The 17,056-nt window shown below is 35.6% G+C and overlaps 1 protein-coding gene across 1 annotated transcript; it reads right to left on the bottom strand.

Moving 5' to 3' along the window:
- Positions 1–2,243: 2,243 nt before the first annotated feature.
- LOC118804507 (pancreatic secretory granule membrane major glycoprotein GP2-like) lies at positions 2,244–11,510 on the bottom strand. Its single transcript, XM_036564993.1, has 9 exons — positions 11,228–11,510; positions 11,053–11,130; positions 8,582–8,701; positions 8,302–8,486; positions 6,620–6,780; positions 4,895–5,140; positions 4,600–4,762; positions 4,214–4,316; positions 2,244–2,513 (listed from the first exon to the last, which is right to left on the bottom strand). Exons 1-9 carry the CDS (start codon positions 11,508–11,510, stop codon positions 2,506–2,508), a joined length of 1,347 nt encoding a protein of 448 aa, XP_036420886.1. The 3' UTR covers positions 2,244–2,505.
- Positions 11,511–17,056: the final 5,546 nt, after the last annotated feature.

The following is a 17,056-nucleotide window of genomic DNA, read 5'->3' as shown; positions in this document are numbered from 1 at the left end:
CCAAGGAGGCAGACTACGATTCAGCAGGTCTCTTCCCTAATGCAGATACAAATACAGTATTAGCAAACTGTACACTTGAGCAAATCTTCATATTTTAGGCCAAACAAAAAAAGAAAAATAAGCTGACTGACAACTTATTTTAGTGATGGCTCACTAACTCCATTCAAATGCTTAGCTAGCTGCTAATCTTATTGGACACAAAGTAATAAAACAGCTCAAATTAAGTAAACTGAGTTAAAAAGTTGTTGTCCAACAATAAAAAAGTTAACTCAGTCTGAAAAGAAAACTAGCAAAGTTTTTTTATTTAATGTTATTTTACTTAATGTTTATACTGAAATACTGTGATGTAAAGATCTGTAAATGGCTGACTGGTGCAAAACAGCTCAGAAAGAATACGTACTGATCTCAGGCTTGAAAAATCCAGATGTTAAATTAATGCAGAATTATTCTTTCATTCAACATGTTTCTCTGAGTTCAGAAAATAACTACATTTACTGCATTGAGGCGCTACTTTAAATTGAGTAAAGTTAAAAACTCAACTGATTAAAATAGAAGCTTTTGAATTTCACAAGTTTGTTGAGCCAAATAATGTTATTTTTAGTCTCCCTTTACACAAACCCAAAAGTATTTTGTGTGTGTTTCTGTGTAAAAATATTACATGAGATAAAAACTGTTTCACTACACACTCGGTAAACCACAATAAAACTGAAACCCAAAAGCTGAGCTGTCTAACTATGTTGGTAAGCTCTGTCAGAAGAACCACCGTTAGCAAGCGAGTGCTCCCCAAAACCTGAACACTAATGAACATTAATTTAACCTAAATGAACATTCAAACCAGTGTCAGAGAGTTGAGTAGTTGAAACGACAGCTCAAAGGCTGCAGTTAGCAGCTTTGTTGTCTGTTAGTTCCTGATGAACGTCATCGATAACAGAGGTTTTATTTAAAAAAGACAAACATACTGTGAAGTTTGTTCACAATTTTCCTCTAAAAATAGTAACTTGTTGTGAACAAACCTTGGTTTTAAGGAGGAGGGAGGCATGGAAACTGAGGTTTCACAGCAAAGCTGGAGTTTTAATGAAGATTTTTCTTTAAGCATTTATTTTGGCTTTACAGCCATCATCAAATAAGGACAAAACTACTTAAAACTATTTATTAAACTCTTTGTTGAAAGCTCTTGGGCTGGCTCTGCTGTTGTGCAGTGTGTGTGTGTGTGTGTGTGTGTGTGTGTGTATGTCTCTCTCTTTCTCTCTCTCTCTCTCTCTCAGTTCCTAACCCACTACTGCAACAGAGAAACATAGAAGTAGCAGGTAGTAAATCACACACAGGTGAAATGCATAGCCTAATTACCAGCTGACTCACTGTGACTGGTTCTCAGTCCCACAGGTGATGCTAGGCCACGCCCACCCACCTGCCACACTTGTCTGTTGGTTCTCTTAGTTACAAGATCTTATTGCTGTAGTTGTTGATGTTGTTGCTTTTTTAATTGAACAGATGTTTGGCTACTTAGGAGTTGTGTATAGAGTCCTATAGCTCCTCTGGTAAAGAGAGGTTTGAGCAACTCTAAAGAAGTGAGTTTGCTCCCCATATATGTGATCATCTGAAGTGTACATGATGCATTTTTTGTTAAAGGTAAGCTCCTCATTCAACTGCTGGTTCACTTTCAGGATTATTAAACAATTACAGTAGTAACAGCTGTGATTTATTTGATATGATATGACATTTTACAAAACTTAAAAACTTTTTTCAAGACTATGTCAAGAGAACTCTGTATTTTTCTGATTTTCTCATTTGTACTGCATTTTGAATGACAGCAGTGTATAAAAGGTGCTATATAAATAAACTTGCCTTGCCTTGCCTATGTATCCCTATGGTGAACCAGCTTTGCCCAGAAAATGAAATATGTAGAGAAAACAAATCTAGCAGAAACAAAACTGTAATGATCTTGAAGTGCTGTGCACAATTTAAAAAGGAGTTTATTGAAGAAAAAACAGTGTTTCAAAATGATTTACAATGATTTTTCAAATGTACTGTTAAGACATGAAATTATAATCCACACTTGGAGAAAGGAGAAGTAAAAAAAGAGAAATAATATTGAATTACTAAGAAGAAAAAGGTACATATTTCATACCAATCAACCTGTTCAGCACCCAAACTTTATTTCTGTTCTCACCCAGACAGTATAATCTGTAATGTTAAATACTGCTCTCAGAAAAGAATGTTAAATGTATTAAATAAGCGCAACTATAATGTCTGCATTCTGACAGGTGTTTGATGTTCACTCTACAAGCTTTAACATATCTTTGCTATATCTCGAATGAATCACGATCTCTAATAATGAACAATCTTTCATGGTCAAAATGAGACTCTAATGCTACACTCAGCTAAATGGAGATTTGATTAGTGTATAAAATATGAAATCACATATTTTGATTGTCTTAATATTGTCATTAAAGGAGAGAAGACTCGAAGAGAATGACCAGAGATCCACACATCGCAGGACTGTTTTCATTCACCTGTCAAGACAAAGTAAAATTACATTAAATTAGAACCTTATATGGCCAGAACCCACTGGCAGGCCCAACATTTTATTACACACTTCTATAACCTAAGAAAAGCTCAACCAGTTTGCACTGAAGTCCCTGTAGTTACTGAATAATAAGCCTTAGTATGTGGGATTTTAGGGGGGTTAAAGACCATTGCAGCCGATTACTGCAACATCAAGGGCTTATGAGCACTTTCTCCAGGGTCTGTTTATCAAGGAATTAGTAACTCTTGCTCTTAGGGTCACTTCATAGCCCACCCTAAGATTATGTAAAGGTGTCTTTTTACAATCCCATTTCCAAAAAAGTTGGGACGCTGTGCAAAAAGTACACAAAAATACAATGTGATGATTTGCAAATCATGTCATTTTTAAAGGAAAATACTACAAAGACAACATATCAAATGTTCAAACTGAGAAATTTGATTGTTTTATGAAAAAATTTCCCAATTTGGAATTTGATGCCAACAACACGTTCCAAAAAAGTTGGGACGAGGTGAGAGAAAATATTGTCACCATATGTTACTTTCCTTTCTAACGTTATTCTTTCAACATATGTTATTCTCCTGTATCTGTTATTTTCTTATAGTCTTAACCATGTTTACTGTAGAGTTTTAGCAGATGGTCTTTTGCTTGCAGAGTAGTGATAACTGTCACACTCTCACTTTGTCCCCTCCCTCCTTGGTTTGTATTTAAATGACCCTTCGTCTCATGACCTTAAGGTTATAACAATCCCCCCTTTTCTCTACCCCTACATTTCTATTCATATACTCAATCTACAACCCCTCCTTACCCCTCCTCAAAGTCCTTTTGTTCCATGCTGTACCCATACTCCGTATGTGGAAATAAACTCTAACAACTTGGTGCCGTGACCCGGATGGCTTACTGAAACCTACTTGATGAATAAAAACGCCTCATTTTCGAGGCATATTCGAACTGAAGAGAAATACTGGCTTTATAAGATAGAGAAGTCAGTAAAGGTCAGCCTCTCTGAAACAAGGAAAGTTTACTTATTGTCACTGGTAAAGAAACCTAGTGTTTTTTGTGGCTGTTATCCTCTCTGTTCTGAGGGAAGGTTACTTATCGTCACTGGTAAAGAAACCTAGTGTTTTTTGTGGCTGTTATCCTCTCTGTTCTGAGGGAAGGTTACTCGTCATCACTAGTAAAAGCCTAGCTTTTTTGTGGCTGTTTTTGTCACTGGTAAAAGCCTAGAGTTTCTTGTAATGTATCCTCTCAGGCAGTTAGGGAAGTTTTATTGTTTGCTTGTTTTGTCTGTTTGTTGTTACAGAAGACTGGTTGTGTTACTTCCTGTGTTACTGTCTTTGTACTATTGTCAATGAAATATATGGTTTAAATGATTTGCACATCAGTGCATTTTGTTTTCATTTACATGTTGCACAGTGTCCCAACTTTTTTGGAAATGATGGTGTAATTAAATTTTTAAGTACAAGTTGATTCTTAAACACTTATATTTTATACTTATATTTATTTATCCTTAGAACTAGCCAAGAACTATTTCAAAATTGGAGCATTTGTTTATTTTATTTTATTTTATATTACATTGTTTTATTTTATTGTAGTTACCACACTTCTTTTTTGGGACAACAACACTTTTTTTTATTCTTTTCAATTTCTGTTCTGTCTTAATAGTGCAAGTGTAGTGTGATCATTCACCTGTGCTTCCAGCAGTCCAGATAAAAGGTCCCACAGAGATGGAGGCTTTGTCGTGGATGTCCACAGACCGGCCAGCTCTGTGCTGCTGTCCAGGAGAACAGTTCTGTACAAGACAAACCAGATAATCTGTTCAGTTAAGAAGCTTGCAGCACCACTAGAGGGAGACATATACTTTAAATAAAAACCTGGAGAAGTTTCATATTATGGAAGCTGCAGTACTGGAATATCATTCCTGAAGATTTTACAAACTTCTTTCTTGTGTGAAAAGACAGACCAGGTTTTTAATGAGTGGCTTAGTGATCAGCACAGAACATACAATGTAATGAATACCCAAATGATGCTGGTCAAATATCTTAGGTCACCATGGTGATAATGTGAAAACTGACCGCTGCACAGTTGTTGCCCTGCAGAAGGCAAAGGTGGATGGCACAGTGGAGGAAAACTTTGGAGTAGTAGTTATTAAAGGCCAGCATCTTGAAGCTGAAACGGCCAGTTGTGGAGACACCATTCTGAAGCACTTTCACTGTCTTATCATCTTGATTAGGACACCTGAAAATATTTTGTGATGCTTCAACATTAAATCATTGAAAGCTATTGAGAATTAACATGAGAATGTGCAGGCATGATTTCATAAAATTAAACAGGTGAAAAAGGTGTGAACTTTCCATTACTTTTCCTTACTTATTAATGATGAGGTCCCAGCGGACAGCAAAGTTCTGGTCATTCACAGGAGTGGCCCAACACGAATCTATCACTGTGGAAATCTGACGGCTGTCCACTCCCTTAACAATCACTTCCACATAGATCCTCTGGTCCACCACTATGTCCTCACTGCCATCGTAAGGATGGGAGAAGGCAGCATCCTGATAGGGAATCATCCTGACCTGGTACATCCCCTGACCATCTGGAAGGGTCTTGTGCACTATGCTGTTGAAATATCCAATCAGAGATTCATTATCAGTGGTACACTGGTGTCACATATAGTGTAAATGCCATTTTAGTAATACAATATCTCATAACACTTTATAATAATGATAGTATATAAGACACTCAATGGCTCTTTCTTCATAATTACTTCATCATGAACTAATCAGGAATTTAGAGTTATTCCTCATTACTTCACATTTAAGTTAGCTTCTACTTTATAATGAACAAATCATGTACTAACCATAACTAATTATATTGTAGTTTTATAGTATTTCAATATTACTATTAATGTAGTATTGTATTACATAACTATATACTAATAATGACTAATCATTATTAGATTAAAAATCAACAGTAAATAGTGTCTTTTCTAACCCAGATATACAGAATGCTTAAAATTTTAGGCCTCCAATGATTTAGTATACGTTAACAAACAGCATTGATTTTCTTGATCATGGTTTACAGATTATGTATCATTTATTTTATATTAATTATCTGCAAAATTTTTGAACCCCATAGTCTAATGTAAAAAGAATTATTTTTGAATAATAAGTCATTTACAAATTTCTTTACTGTAGAATATTAGATATTCCTCCATAAACATCCTAAATATGTACTGCTATACACTAGATTATATTAGTCTATAAACAATCTCAATAAACTCATTTTAAATGATCATGTAACTGATTACACAGTATTTCTTGATGTAAATCAACTTGAAGACAACATCAGACTTCTTAGTTTAGTCTAAAGTCCTATCTTTCCAAATTCTGTACATGAGGGAAACAATATTGAAATTGTTTTCCAGTTTCTCCCACTACTAGAGGCTCTTTCCATCACACAGCCCTATATATCTTAACCATTAAAAAATGAATAATGAACAAAATAACTTAAAGTCAGTAGTTTTTTCTCTAAGCTTGCAAGTATGTTACTCTGAAACCCTTTTTAAAAGTACTGAAGCACTCAGGAGCACCTATAGTTACTCCAATTTCTATGTTCAGACATGTTTAATACTGTTTAATATGTTTAAACACTGTAGAAAACATGTGACCATGCTATATATTTAAATAGAAATATATAGCATGGTCACATGTGGTGCAGATGTCTACAGCACATCTCAACATCAGTCCCAACATTGTGAGTTTACAGCCACCCGCACACTATAAAATATACGATTCTAAATCTCACAATCTTGATCAGAAATACATTAAGAACTTTCAAGTAATATAAAGATATTTTGGAACACTATAATAATGATAGTTTATAAGACATCTATAAGCTTTTACTTCATAATTGACTAATTACAGACTTATTCACCACTCATTAATATATAAATATTACTTTGTTTGACACATATAAACCATGATTGTGGTTTACAAATGACTAATATCTCTAATCTACAGTGATGTCATGGTGGTCTGTTCCTCCTCTGTCAGCTCATATGCAGTCCCGCTTTATCATTAGTGTTTCTAATCCCACCTCTGCAGGGGGTTGAATTCCATGTCCATGGTGAGTGTCTGGCTGAGCTGATAAATGCAGGAGAAACGCAGTTCCAGTTGTTTCTTTCTGTTGATGGGTCCTCCTGCTGAGTCTGCTACCCCCTGGATAGAGTTCTCGTACACAAAGTGGGTACCGTTGGCCTGTAAACAGTTTTATTCATGATGAAATTTTTTTTGTCAAATAACATGATACAATCTGTGCATCTACACTGTCAGAAAAAAATATACTGTGCAGTTATGTTTTTCATTTGTCAAGGTTCTTTCAAACAGTGTAAATGTTCCCCCTTTACTGTACAACCCCATTTCCAAAAAAGTTGGGATGCTGTGCAAAATGTAAATAAAAAGAGAATGCAATGATCTGTAAATCATTTAAACCCTATATTTATTTAAAATTGTTCAAAGACAACATATTGAAAAATATATGCCCATTTTGAATGCCAGCAACACATTTCAAAAAAGTTGGTGGGGGCGATAAAAGACTGGAAAAGTTGTGTGATGCTAAAAAAAATACCTGGTAGTTCATTGGCAACAGGTTAGTGACATGATTGAGTATAAAAAGAGCATCCCAGACCGAGTCTTTCAGACTTTCAGAAGTAAAAATGGGGAGGGGTTCACCATTCTGTGAAAGACTATGTAGGCAAATAGTGCAACACTTCAGAAGAATAAGCTTTCTCAACATAAAATAGCAAAGAACTGTCATTTCTTTGGGATTTTATTAAGTATGGTATCATTAAAAGTTTCAGAGAAATTTTGAGAAATCTTTGTATGCAAGGGACAAGGCCAAAAAACAGTTTGGGCTGTCTGTGAACACAGTTTGTTGCTGCATCCACAAATGCAAGTTAAAACTCACCACACAAAGAAAGAACCATTATAAAACAGCATCCAGAAATGTTGCCGCCTCCTCTGAGTCCAGACTCATTTAAGATGGACTGAGGTGAAGTGCTAAACTGACCTGCCTGCAGTCCAGTCCCATTGAAAACTTTTGGTGCATTATGAAACGAAAAATATGACAAAGGAGACCCCGAACTGTTTAGCAGCTGAAATCCTATATCAAGCATGAATGGCAAAACATTTCACTGTCAAAACTACAGCAGTTGCTCTCCTCAGTTCCCAAACGCTTAGAGTGTTGTTAAAAGAAGAGATGATGCAACACAGTGGTAAACATGTCCCTGTCCCAACTTTTGTGGAATGTATTGCTGGCATCAAATTCAAAATGGGAAAATAAAAAAATAAAATAAAATAAAATAAAAAAACCAACAACATTTTTCAGTTTCAACATTTGATATGTTGTCTTTGTAGTATTTTCAACAATGTTTTTAGGGTCTAACTAACTAATTTGTTTTTACCAGCAGAGAGGTGTATATTTGTAGCTTTAAATAATGTTTCAAACAGAAGGCTAGTGACAAGACAGTGAATGTGGAGTCAATACAACTTAAAAGAATACAATTTCAATGGAATATGATACAATTACGTTCCCTAAACAAAGGTACTGAAGATGCAACCTTGAGTGTACCACCACAGTGACCGTGTAAAACCTTCATTTGTATATATTCTTTTATGACCGTTATTGCTTTTGTTTTTGGGAGTCTCTTTCTGCAGGTGCCAGCATAGTGTAACATGCTTGAGAGATAAATTAGTCAGTACGGTTTCTTCTCAGTTTACCGTGAGATTTGTGCCACAGATGTGGTCATCGTTATCAAAGTGGAACACCAGTCTGCCGTTTTGGAGAGTTCCATTGCAGCTGGGGTCACTCAGGTGCAGGACATTAACAGGGAAACCAGCTTCAAAGAGCTGACAGCGGGACAGAGACATGGTGCCAGAGCTGCTCTCGCAGGTTTCTCTGGAGTCTGTGACAAAATGAGAGCATAAAATGAATGAGGCTTAAGGAAATATTTTACAGAAAGTGCTTTGAGTGTCTGTGCTTGTTAAAATTTGCTGGTACCATAAGACTCGTCTCCTGTTCTAGAATGACTTTCATTACAGAAGCAGCCATAGATGCCATCTCTCTCCCCACACCACTCATCCTCAGTGCAGTTCTGTTCTGTGCAGGGGTCCATCATCACTAACGAGAGATAAATAAACAGAGAAATGAAGTAACAATGCATCAGACAGATTTACTAAATCTAAGAGTCAAATCTTAGGGCTAAATCTTAGAGTCAAAGTACACAAACAGAATCAGACTAGTTAAAGAAAAAAACAGCTCAGACTGAACAATGAAACCGCGAGTCCTTAAGTTCTGCTGGGTGACTGATACTTAGTCTGTACACTTAAAAAAACTTTTTTCATTTACTTATTTTCACTTTAAAAATCAACAAAAGATGTAATTAAAACCTTTTGCACACAGGTGTGTTCTTCAACTCTGCTTTTCAGCATACCTGGTTTAACTACGTATTAGTTAAACTGATAACTTAATGAATTATTAAATCTTCAATAAATTCATTGCCCTGTAAATGGGTTTCAGTATAATTTTGTTTAGTATACATATTGCAGAACATAGCGGAATGTGGATCAGGCGTGCTGAAAAGGCAGAGTTGAATAGCACAGCTTGTACAAAAGGTTTTAATTACACATTACATATTGTGTTAATATTTTTAATTTTATTTTTTTATATTTTTGAAAAGAAGTAAATTCCTCTGAAGCAAATTATTTTAAAAAGAAAAAAACTTTTATTCTATGAGTCTATAATAAGAATAGCATCAAGCAATGTACTGTTCACTGGACCAGAGAAATTTGTTAAGTTATTCTGTAGAAATTAAAACATATTACTTTACAAAAATCTGAAAAACATATTGTACAATAACATAAACAGAAATGAGCAGAATCTTGTAAAGAGGGTGGACAAATATAATTATGATTGATATGGGAGAGTAGAGACACTGAAATGAGACCAAACTTCCTTTTGATCTTTATCCAAATTTTATTTGACTTGCTTTCATAGGCAGATATTTGATTTCACTGTTGGGGGAACAATAAAGAGAAAACATTCTCAAGAGCAGTTCCTGAAGGGAACATAAAAGGTGCCACTAAAAGTACTCTTGTATTAAATGTGTATAACGAAAACACCCGTCACTACTTTATATACTGGACAATTGATAGGCAAATAACTTAAGGATTGTACCAGCAGGTTCAAATGTTTAAATTATAATATTAATATTCATAATAATACTATTTATAGCAGTGTTGTTTATCAGTCCAGTAGTCTATATATGCATGTGTTTGTATGTTCAACCAGCAATACCAAGAATGGCCTATGGTACACCATATATGGTTGTAATGTTCCTAATTGAAGAGTATAGTGTGACATCATCTTACAGAATCTCCATTGAGAACCATCATAAAGATGGTTTTAGTATGAATTTGCCTTATAACCATATTTTCATATATATTTTAACAATATTTTCTGATACTTTTCTGCATTTATTAAATATGTGTTAGTGGTCTAATCCCTGAGTCTGTTACAGTACAGGAACATAAAGCTCAAAATAAGTATTGCTCTAAAAATAGAAGAAATACTGCAATTAATGTGCCAACTAAATCAAACAAAAATATTTATTTATTGTAGTAGTCTTTTAAAACAAGATATGGACATTTATGTGACCAAAGACAGGTCAACATAAATATACATGATACTTTTTAAATTTAAATTACAAATTGTATCTGTATAGATAAAATTAACTGTACATTAACTGCATGGTATTGTGTAATACAACTTATTGCATATCACAGTAAAAATTATTCTAATTTAAATTTTATACAAAACTATATCCAGCCATTTTACATGTGGTAAGAACATTTACTATAGAATGTAACTATATAGGTTGAGTTAATCTTAAATATTATATTGTAGTAATATTACTGTTACTATCCGCAAAAACATTATAACAAACCAAACCGCTTGAAAATTAGTGAAAAATTCAGCGAGTTATGATGAGTTTATTGTGGATCTCCTGCCTCCATGGATTTGGATTCGGGTATGGTAGGCAGTGGACCAAACCGCTCTGAGGCGTAAACTTAAAAACAAATGATTCTGAATGTATAATTAGAAGCCCTTTCAGTGCATATTGTTACATTGTTTAAAATTATATAGTATATAGTATGTTTGCTATGAAATATATCGAAGGGGATAATTCTCTGTTTTCCCCCAGTAAGGCAGTGTCAGGACAACCCTGTCCCCCTGGTAATTTCAGCCTATAGTAAGGCGTACTAGTGTACTTTCAAATACCCTGTAAATGTGACTCATAAGACTGTAATAAACTGGACACAAAATTCATATCACTTTAGTCAGTACAATTCCATTTACTTTATTAAATATTTTATGTTATATTGTGATTTCTGTTTATAAATATACATGTATTATTTTATGTGTTATGAAGTCCCTATGTAGCCTTCAAATAAGGTGTTATCATAATTTACCTGTAGTGGTTGTTGTGGTCATAGGATCTATAAATTCTGGGATCTCTGGGTCATCAACTGGAGTAATACTATCAATATCTGTAATGAGACAAATTAATATTAATTAAAAATAAACAAGTTAAAAGAGAGAGAAAAACTATAATTAAATGCTCTGCATTCCAATAATCAAATCTACCTGCACAGTAGACTGAAGAACAGATGGCTGGACTGACAAACTCATATACGTAGTAATTTCCCGGACAAGCTTTCACTTGAATGGGGAAGGACTTGAAATAACAGCAGTCATTGTTCCAGCTTCCACAGACTTTCCGAGTGACCACTCCATCTTCCAGACGTGGGTGAGAACCATTCAGCCAGAGAGGGACATCAGTGCTACACATGCCCTGACTAACACACAATTCTGGCATCCGGATATTATTTCCCTGATTCAGAAGACGATACCAGCCGTTCCAGTTCATGTTGGTGTCACACCACCACCACCACCAAGACCAGCTGTTGCGTGTTTGGTTTGTAGCTCTTACAGGATCATCCAGCACATTGTAGTTGTAGCAGGGATCATAACTTGGGTAGGTGAGAGCAACTGTTATAGAAAGAGTAAGAGTTCTGTTTCTGTGGCAAATATGCTTAGACTACTTGTTCTAAACTCAAACTGAAACTATCCACAGTGATTTTCTCTCTAAGTAACACTTAAGCCTTTTAAAGTATTATGTAAAAGGTATTTTTTATGGTTAATTTTGTTTAATTTTTTGTGCAATTTATAAACAGATGAAAAGTACATAACAAACGCAAAATAGCTTTGTTACCTGTGCAGTATGTAGGCATTATGAGTGACACATCTGGCTTGACAAGTTTGTAGACATAGTAATGACCTGGACAAGCTTTCACTTGGATTGGGTTGGAGGATGTGTAGCGCTTGCACTGGTACTGATAGTTTTCATCAATTCTGGAGGCATAGATTTCTCGGGTGACGATGCCGTCCTCTGGCCGTGGATGAGAGCCACCAAGCCAGAGTGAAGTGTAACCACCACATTCCATGTAGCTCACACAGCCCTCTAGAATCTGAGCATTTTCTCCATGATAAAAGAGCCGATACCAGCCGTTCCACTCAACAACAGTGTCGTCATGAACTCCATTGTTTGAGTACCAGTAGTAGATGTTGCTTATGTTTCTCCAGTCATCCTCAAGAACAGTGTATTCATAGCAGGGGTCAAAGTTGTTGGTTGGAGTGGTTGCTGTGGAAACAGTTTGTGCTTTAATTGCTCATCAATTAAATCAAATTCACATAATTTTGACAGTATCAGCTTCACAGTTCATTAGTTATCACTTAAACTGTAAGCAATAGTTATTTCTCCAGTACCTCAGAGCTTGTGAATGTATGTAACAGAGCCTGCAAAAGGACCCAGGTACCCAGGACATGGGTATTCTACAAAGCAGGAATGTCCAATCTCATCCGCAAAGGGCCGGTGTAGCTATAGGTTTTCATTCCAACAAACAGGAGATCACACGATCAAATGCTTGATGCCTGAGAGGAACTGATTAAACTAGTGGAAACAGGTGTGCTTCAGCTCGTTTTGAATGAAACCCTGCAGCCACACCAGCCCTTTGCGGATAGGATTGGACACCTCTGCTATAAAGGCTTAACCTCCTGCCTGCATAATGCTATGGCTGTTACATCCACTCAGGACTCTATATGGCAGCAACACACTACTCGATTAGCATTGTTCACATCATTCCAGCCTATAGCGTTTTGGAGTGCATTCTGTTTAAGACCCACCTGTCTCACAATCATCTCTTCATAAAATTTACAATTTAGCTACTTTTCCAGAAAAGAGTAGTGGCTACTTTTTAGCTACTTTTTGAAAAGTAGTGCGCTACTTTTTAGCTACTTTCAAAGTGCGACAGAATGTTTGTGAATCTTCACCTGACACAACAAACAAGTCCAACTGATAGTGTGAACAAGACACTGCATTTAATCCTGTGCCAGAAAGAAACATACAATTGAAAAGCTGCAAATATACAAATAGATCACCAAAAAGTAAGTTTAAGTGAAACCAACAATCAAACTTATACAACCAAAGGCGTGATATCCAACAAACATTTAGACTAAAGGAAAAGTCAATCATTCCAGCTTTTTCCTAACAAAAATCAACAGAAATAACCAAACACATACAAACCAAACACCTTTGTGCAAAGCATTGTCAACTGTTGAAATAAAACTGCTCTATTTCAGCAAGATATGAACAGACATGACATTTAGAGTCCTTTGTTAAACTTCAGCAACACTTTAGCCTCAAAATTCTCATCAGTGACTTTGGTACTGTTTGGGATGAGAATCAGACTTGCGCAGCTGAATAATCTCTCCACTGCTGCAGAGCTGTTGCAACTCCCAAGCAGAACTAGATTTTTAGGTAAAATAACATTTGCTATAAAATTGTTATAACACACAGTTCTAACACAGTTTTCACAATAAATAGTCTTAAACGCTGGAGTTACTGTATAACTGCTAATTCACCAACTTTTAACACTGAAGACTGACGTGCAGATTGCTGGTCACACAGCAATGCAGACAACGAAACGGCAAAGAGAATATATATATATATATATATATATATATATATATATATATATAAACGAAAAAGGCCTTAGGTAGCATTAGGTAACGTTCTCCTGGCATTCGCCAAACCCAGACTCATCCATCAGACTGCCAGATAGAGAAGCGTGATTCATCACTACACAGAAGGCGTTTTCACTGCTCCAGAGTCCAGTGGCGATGTGCTTTACACCACTCCATCCGACGCTTGGCATTGTACTTGGTGATGTAAGGCTTGCATGCAGTTGCTCGGCCATGGAAATCGATGCCATGAAGCTCCCGGTGCACATTTTTGTGCTGAAGTTGATGCCAGAGGAGGTTTGGAACTCGCATTTAATGAGTTAGCAGAGCACAGGCAACTTTTATGCTCTATGCGTATCAGCACTCGGTGACCCTGGGGGCTGTAACTTTATGGCTGAATTGCTGTGGTTCCTAAATGGATCCACTTTTCAATAATACCCCTCACGGTTGATCGTGGAATATCTAGGAGGGACAACATTTTGCAAGCTGAATTGTTGCTATGGTGGCCTCCATTTTTTGTGTGGCAATAACATATTCACTGTATTTAGCTGTAATTTTATCAGAAAATTGAAGAGCAGCTAGGTGTCATGACAATATAATGAATATTATTTATTAATCGTGAAATGGATAAATGTAAGGACAAAAGCTACATGAAAGTGTTGAGAGTTTTGAAGTGTTACACTAAGAAAGAAGGTATTTCAAGAACACTTTAGACATTTTAAGAATCTAACTGGAATTTTTTATAATTTTATCACATGAGTGGTTGAATCATACATTTATTCACTGATTTATTTATTGGTATTTTTTTGTATGTTTGTTTGTTTTTACCCTTTTTAAATTATATTCCATCACTTTTGAGTAAATGAAGCAGTTTTTTTTAATCATACCTCTGGCTTTTTAAACCTTTCATGCTTCATTTCGTGAAGTGTTTTCAGGAATGTATGTCATTTTATGTATTTCAGTATGGATTTAAGGTTCCTTAGTATGGAGCTTGAAGCTAAAAAGAAGATTTATATGCTACAGTTTGCTAATTTTAGATTTTCTTGATTTTAGTACATTTTTCCTTTCTTGGCAACAATCACCAAACAACAGGCAGCTGTCAAGACAGCTTCCAGTAATGATAATAGGATACTATTATGTTAATGGACATAATCTGTCATGACAGCATATGACATCTGCTAAGATATGTTTATGGCATGGTTATTTCAATGTTATTAGTATTAAAGTAAACTGTTACTAAATACATTTTATAGTTAAAAGTTAGAATGGTAACCTACCCCTAGTGTTGTTGAATTCTGCTTCAGTAGCTGTGGTTGTTTGGGCAGCAATCGGAGTTATAGTGCTCACATCTGAAAATAGGACATTTCAAAGCAAATATAAAAATTACAAAAGAGTGTGAAAAAAAACACACACAAAAAAATGTACAATCACCTGTACAGTAGGCTGTACTGTAGTAGAGTGGATTGACGAGCTCATAGACATAGTAGTTTCCTGGGCATGCTTTAACACGAATGGGGTTGAGGCGGAAGGAACAGCAATCACTTCCTCCATTTCCACAGGCCTGGCGAGTGACCACTCCATCCTCTATCTGAGGATGAGGACCATTGAGCCACAGAGTGTAATAAGCACCACATCTGGATGTAGGAACGCAGCTCTCTGCCATACGGATGTTCATCCCATAATAGAACAGCCGGTACCAGCCGTTCCAGTTGAGGTCTCTGTTAAAAAACCACAATCCAGTCTCATTATTGGCTCTCCAGGGTTGATCCAGTGAGACATAGCTGTAGCAGGGGTCAGCGACATTGTCAAAAGCAACTGTAATGGAAACAACAAGTCTTGTTTAATTTCTAAAAATGATCTACATTTAAGTTTCCATGTGTTTGAACTGTATTATTGTTTAAAAGGAAATTATTTATTCATTATTTATTCATTAATTTTAAAATTTACATAGAAAAACAAGATTTCACATTTCAACATTTGATCGAAACAAAACATTAACGATTTTGTTAGGGCTACATTGTTTTTATTATGAGATCAATAATTCCTAGTATCACCCACTCAAATTAGAGGAAGAAAAAATATTAGAAATATAATACAATGATAGTTTATTAATAGAGAAATATAGTAAAAAAAAAAAAGACCTGTACAGTATGAGGGCATCGGAATGGACAATTCTGGTTTAACAAGTTTGTAGACATAGTAATGTCCTGGGCAGGCTTTCACTTGGATTGGTTTGGATCTGTGTGTGTAACTGCATTGGTTATAATAGTAGTAGTAGTAGTAGTAGTAGTAGTAGTTGTAGTAGTAGTAGTAGTTATTGTTGGTTCCATGGATTTGTCGGGTGACGATGCCGTCTTCTAGGCGTGGATGAGATCCATTGAGCCAGAACTGAGTGTATCCACCACATGTAGCGAAGCTCACACACCATTCAGACATCTGAGCACTTTTGCCCTGCAGATACAGCCGATACCAGCCGTTCCATTCAACAAGAGTGTCATCATGAGCTCTTTTACTGGTAGTGCGTGTATTTCTCCAGCCTTCATCAATAACACTGTACTTATTGCAGGGGTCAAAGCTGTTGCTGGTTGGTGTAGCTGCTGTGGAATCAGAACCATAACAAGCATCAGATATGAATAAGGAACTTTTAATATTAAAGGACAACATCTCACACAAATGTCACTGTTGGAACAAAACCTTCAAATGGTAACTTCACTGGTAAATAACTAGTGTTTACTGCATAAATATGTAGTACTTACCGGTAAACATACCAATCAATAGGAAATGAATAACTATACTGGAAAACGGTATTTACAGACTATTCTGTGGAGGCTACCCTGCAATTTGTCACCTGTCCCTGCAATGTACTCTTCTCTATCACGTCTTTACTGAAGCAGTTTAGTAGTACTTGCTATTACTTCTTATCATTATAAGCTGAAATATACTACTTTTAGAAGTAGGTGTATGTTTAAAATATACCTTGAATTTGTACTGCTAAACCTGTATATAAGCTAAAATATATCTCAAAAAATATTTCTCACATTTTTTACATTAGTTACAATGTACTACATATATATATACCATTCGATTCTACATAAGTAGTGCTATTCATAGTATGTACCAAAAAATTACAAAAAAATACCACATATTTATCTATTAAATATTTATAGTCCAAAAGAAACATAAATTAGTTTTTTATGTTGATCTATTTGTCTTGACATTTTCACACAGTGTAAAGGTATTATTATAGCAGCAGGTATTTCTGAAAGATGAAAAAAAATAAAAGGAGACAAAGTGGAGACACAAGGTCTTGTTCTGAACACAACAATATAAATGGGCAAAATCAAACTGTAGGTTATAAACAGATATAATTCTTCATTCAGAATTGTTTCTGAC

This window comes from Colossoma macropomum, unplaced genomic scaffold (assembly GCF_904425465.1).
Source record: "Colossoma macropomum unplaced genomic scaffold, Colossoma_macropomum, whole genome shotgun sequence".
Classification (NCBI taxonomy): domain Eukaryota; kingdom Metazoa; phylum Chordata; class Actinopteri; order Characiformes; family Serrasalmidae; genus Colossoma; species Colossoma macropomum.
This window is presented reverse-complemented; position numbering and strand designations above follow the sequence as displayed.

Excerpts from the sequence above, each read along its gene's own strand:
- LOC118804507 (XM_036564993.1), bottom strand. The coding sequence starts at position 11,510 with ATGAACTGGAACGGCTGGTATCGTCTTCTGAATCAGGGAAATAATATC. Across the intron at positions 4,763-4,894 it reads TGGGACCTCATCATTAATAA|GTGTCCTAATCAAGATGATA; the intron begins GTAAGGAAAAGT and ends AAATATTTTCAG. Across the intron at positions 4,317-4,599 it reads AGGGCAACAACTGTGCAGCG|AACTGTTCTCCTGGACAGCA; the intron begins GTCAGTTTTCAC and ends TGTCTTGTACAG.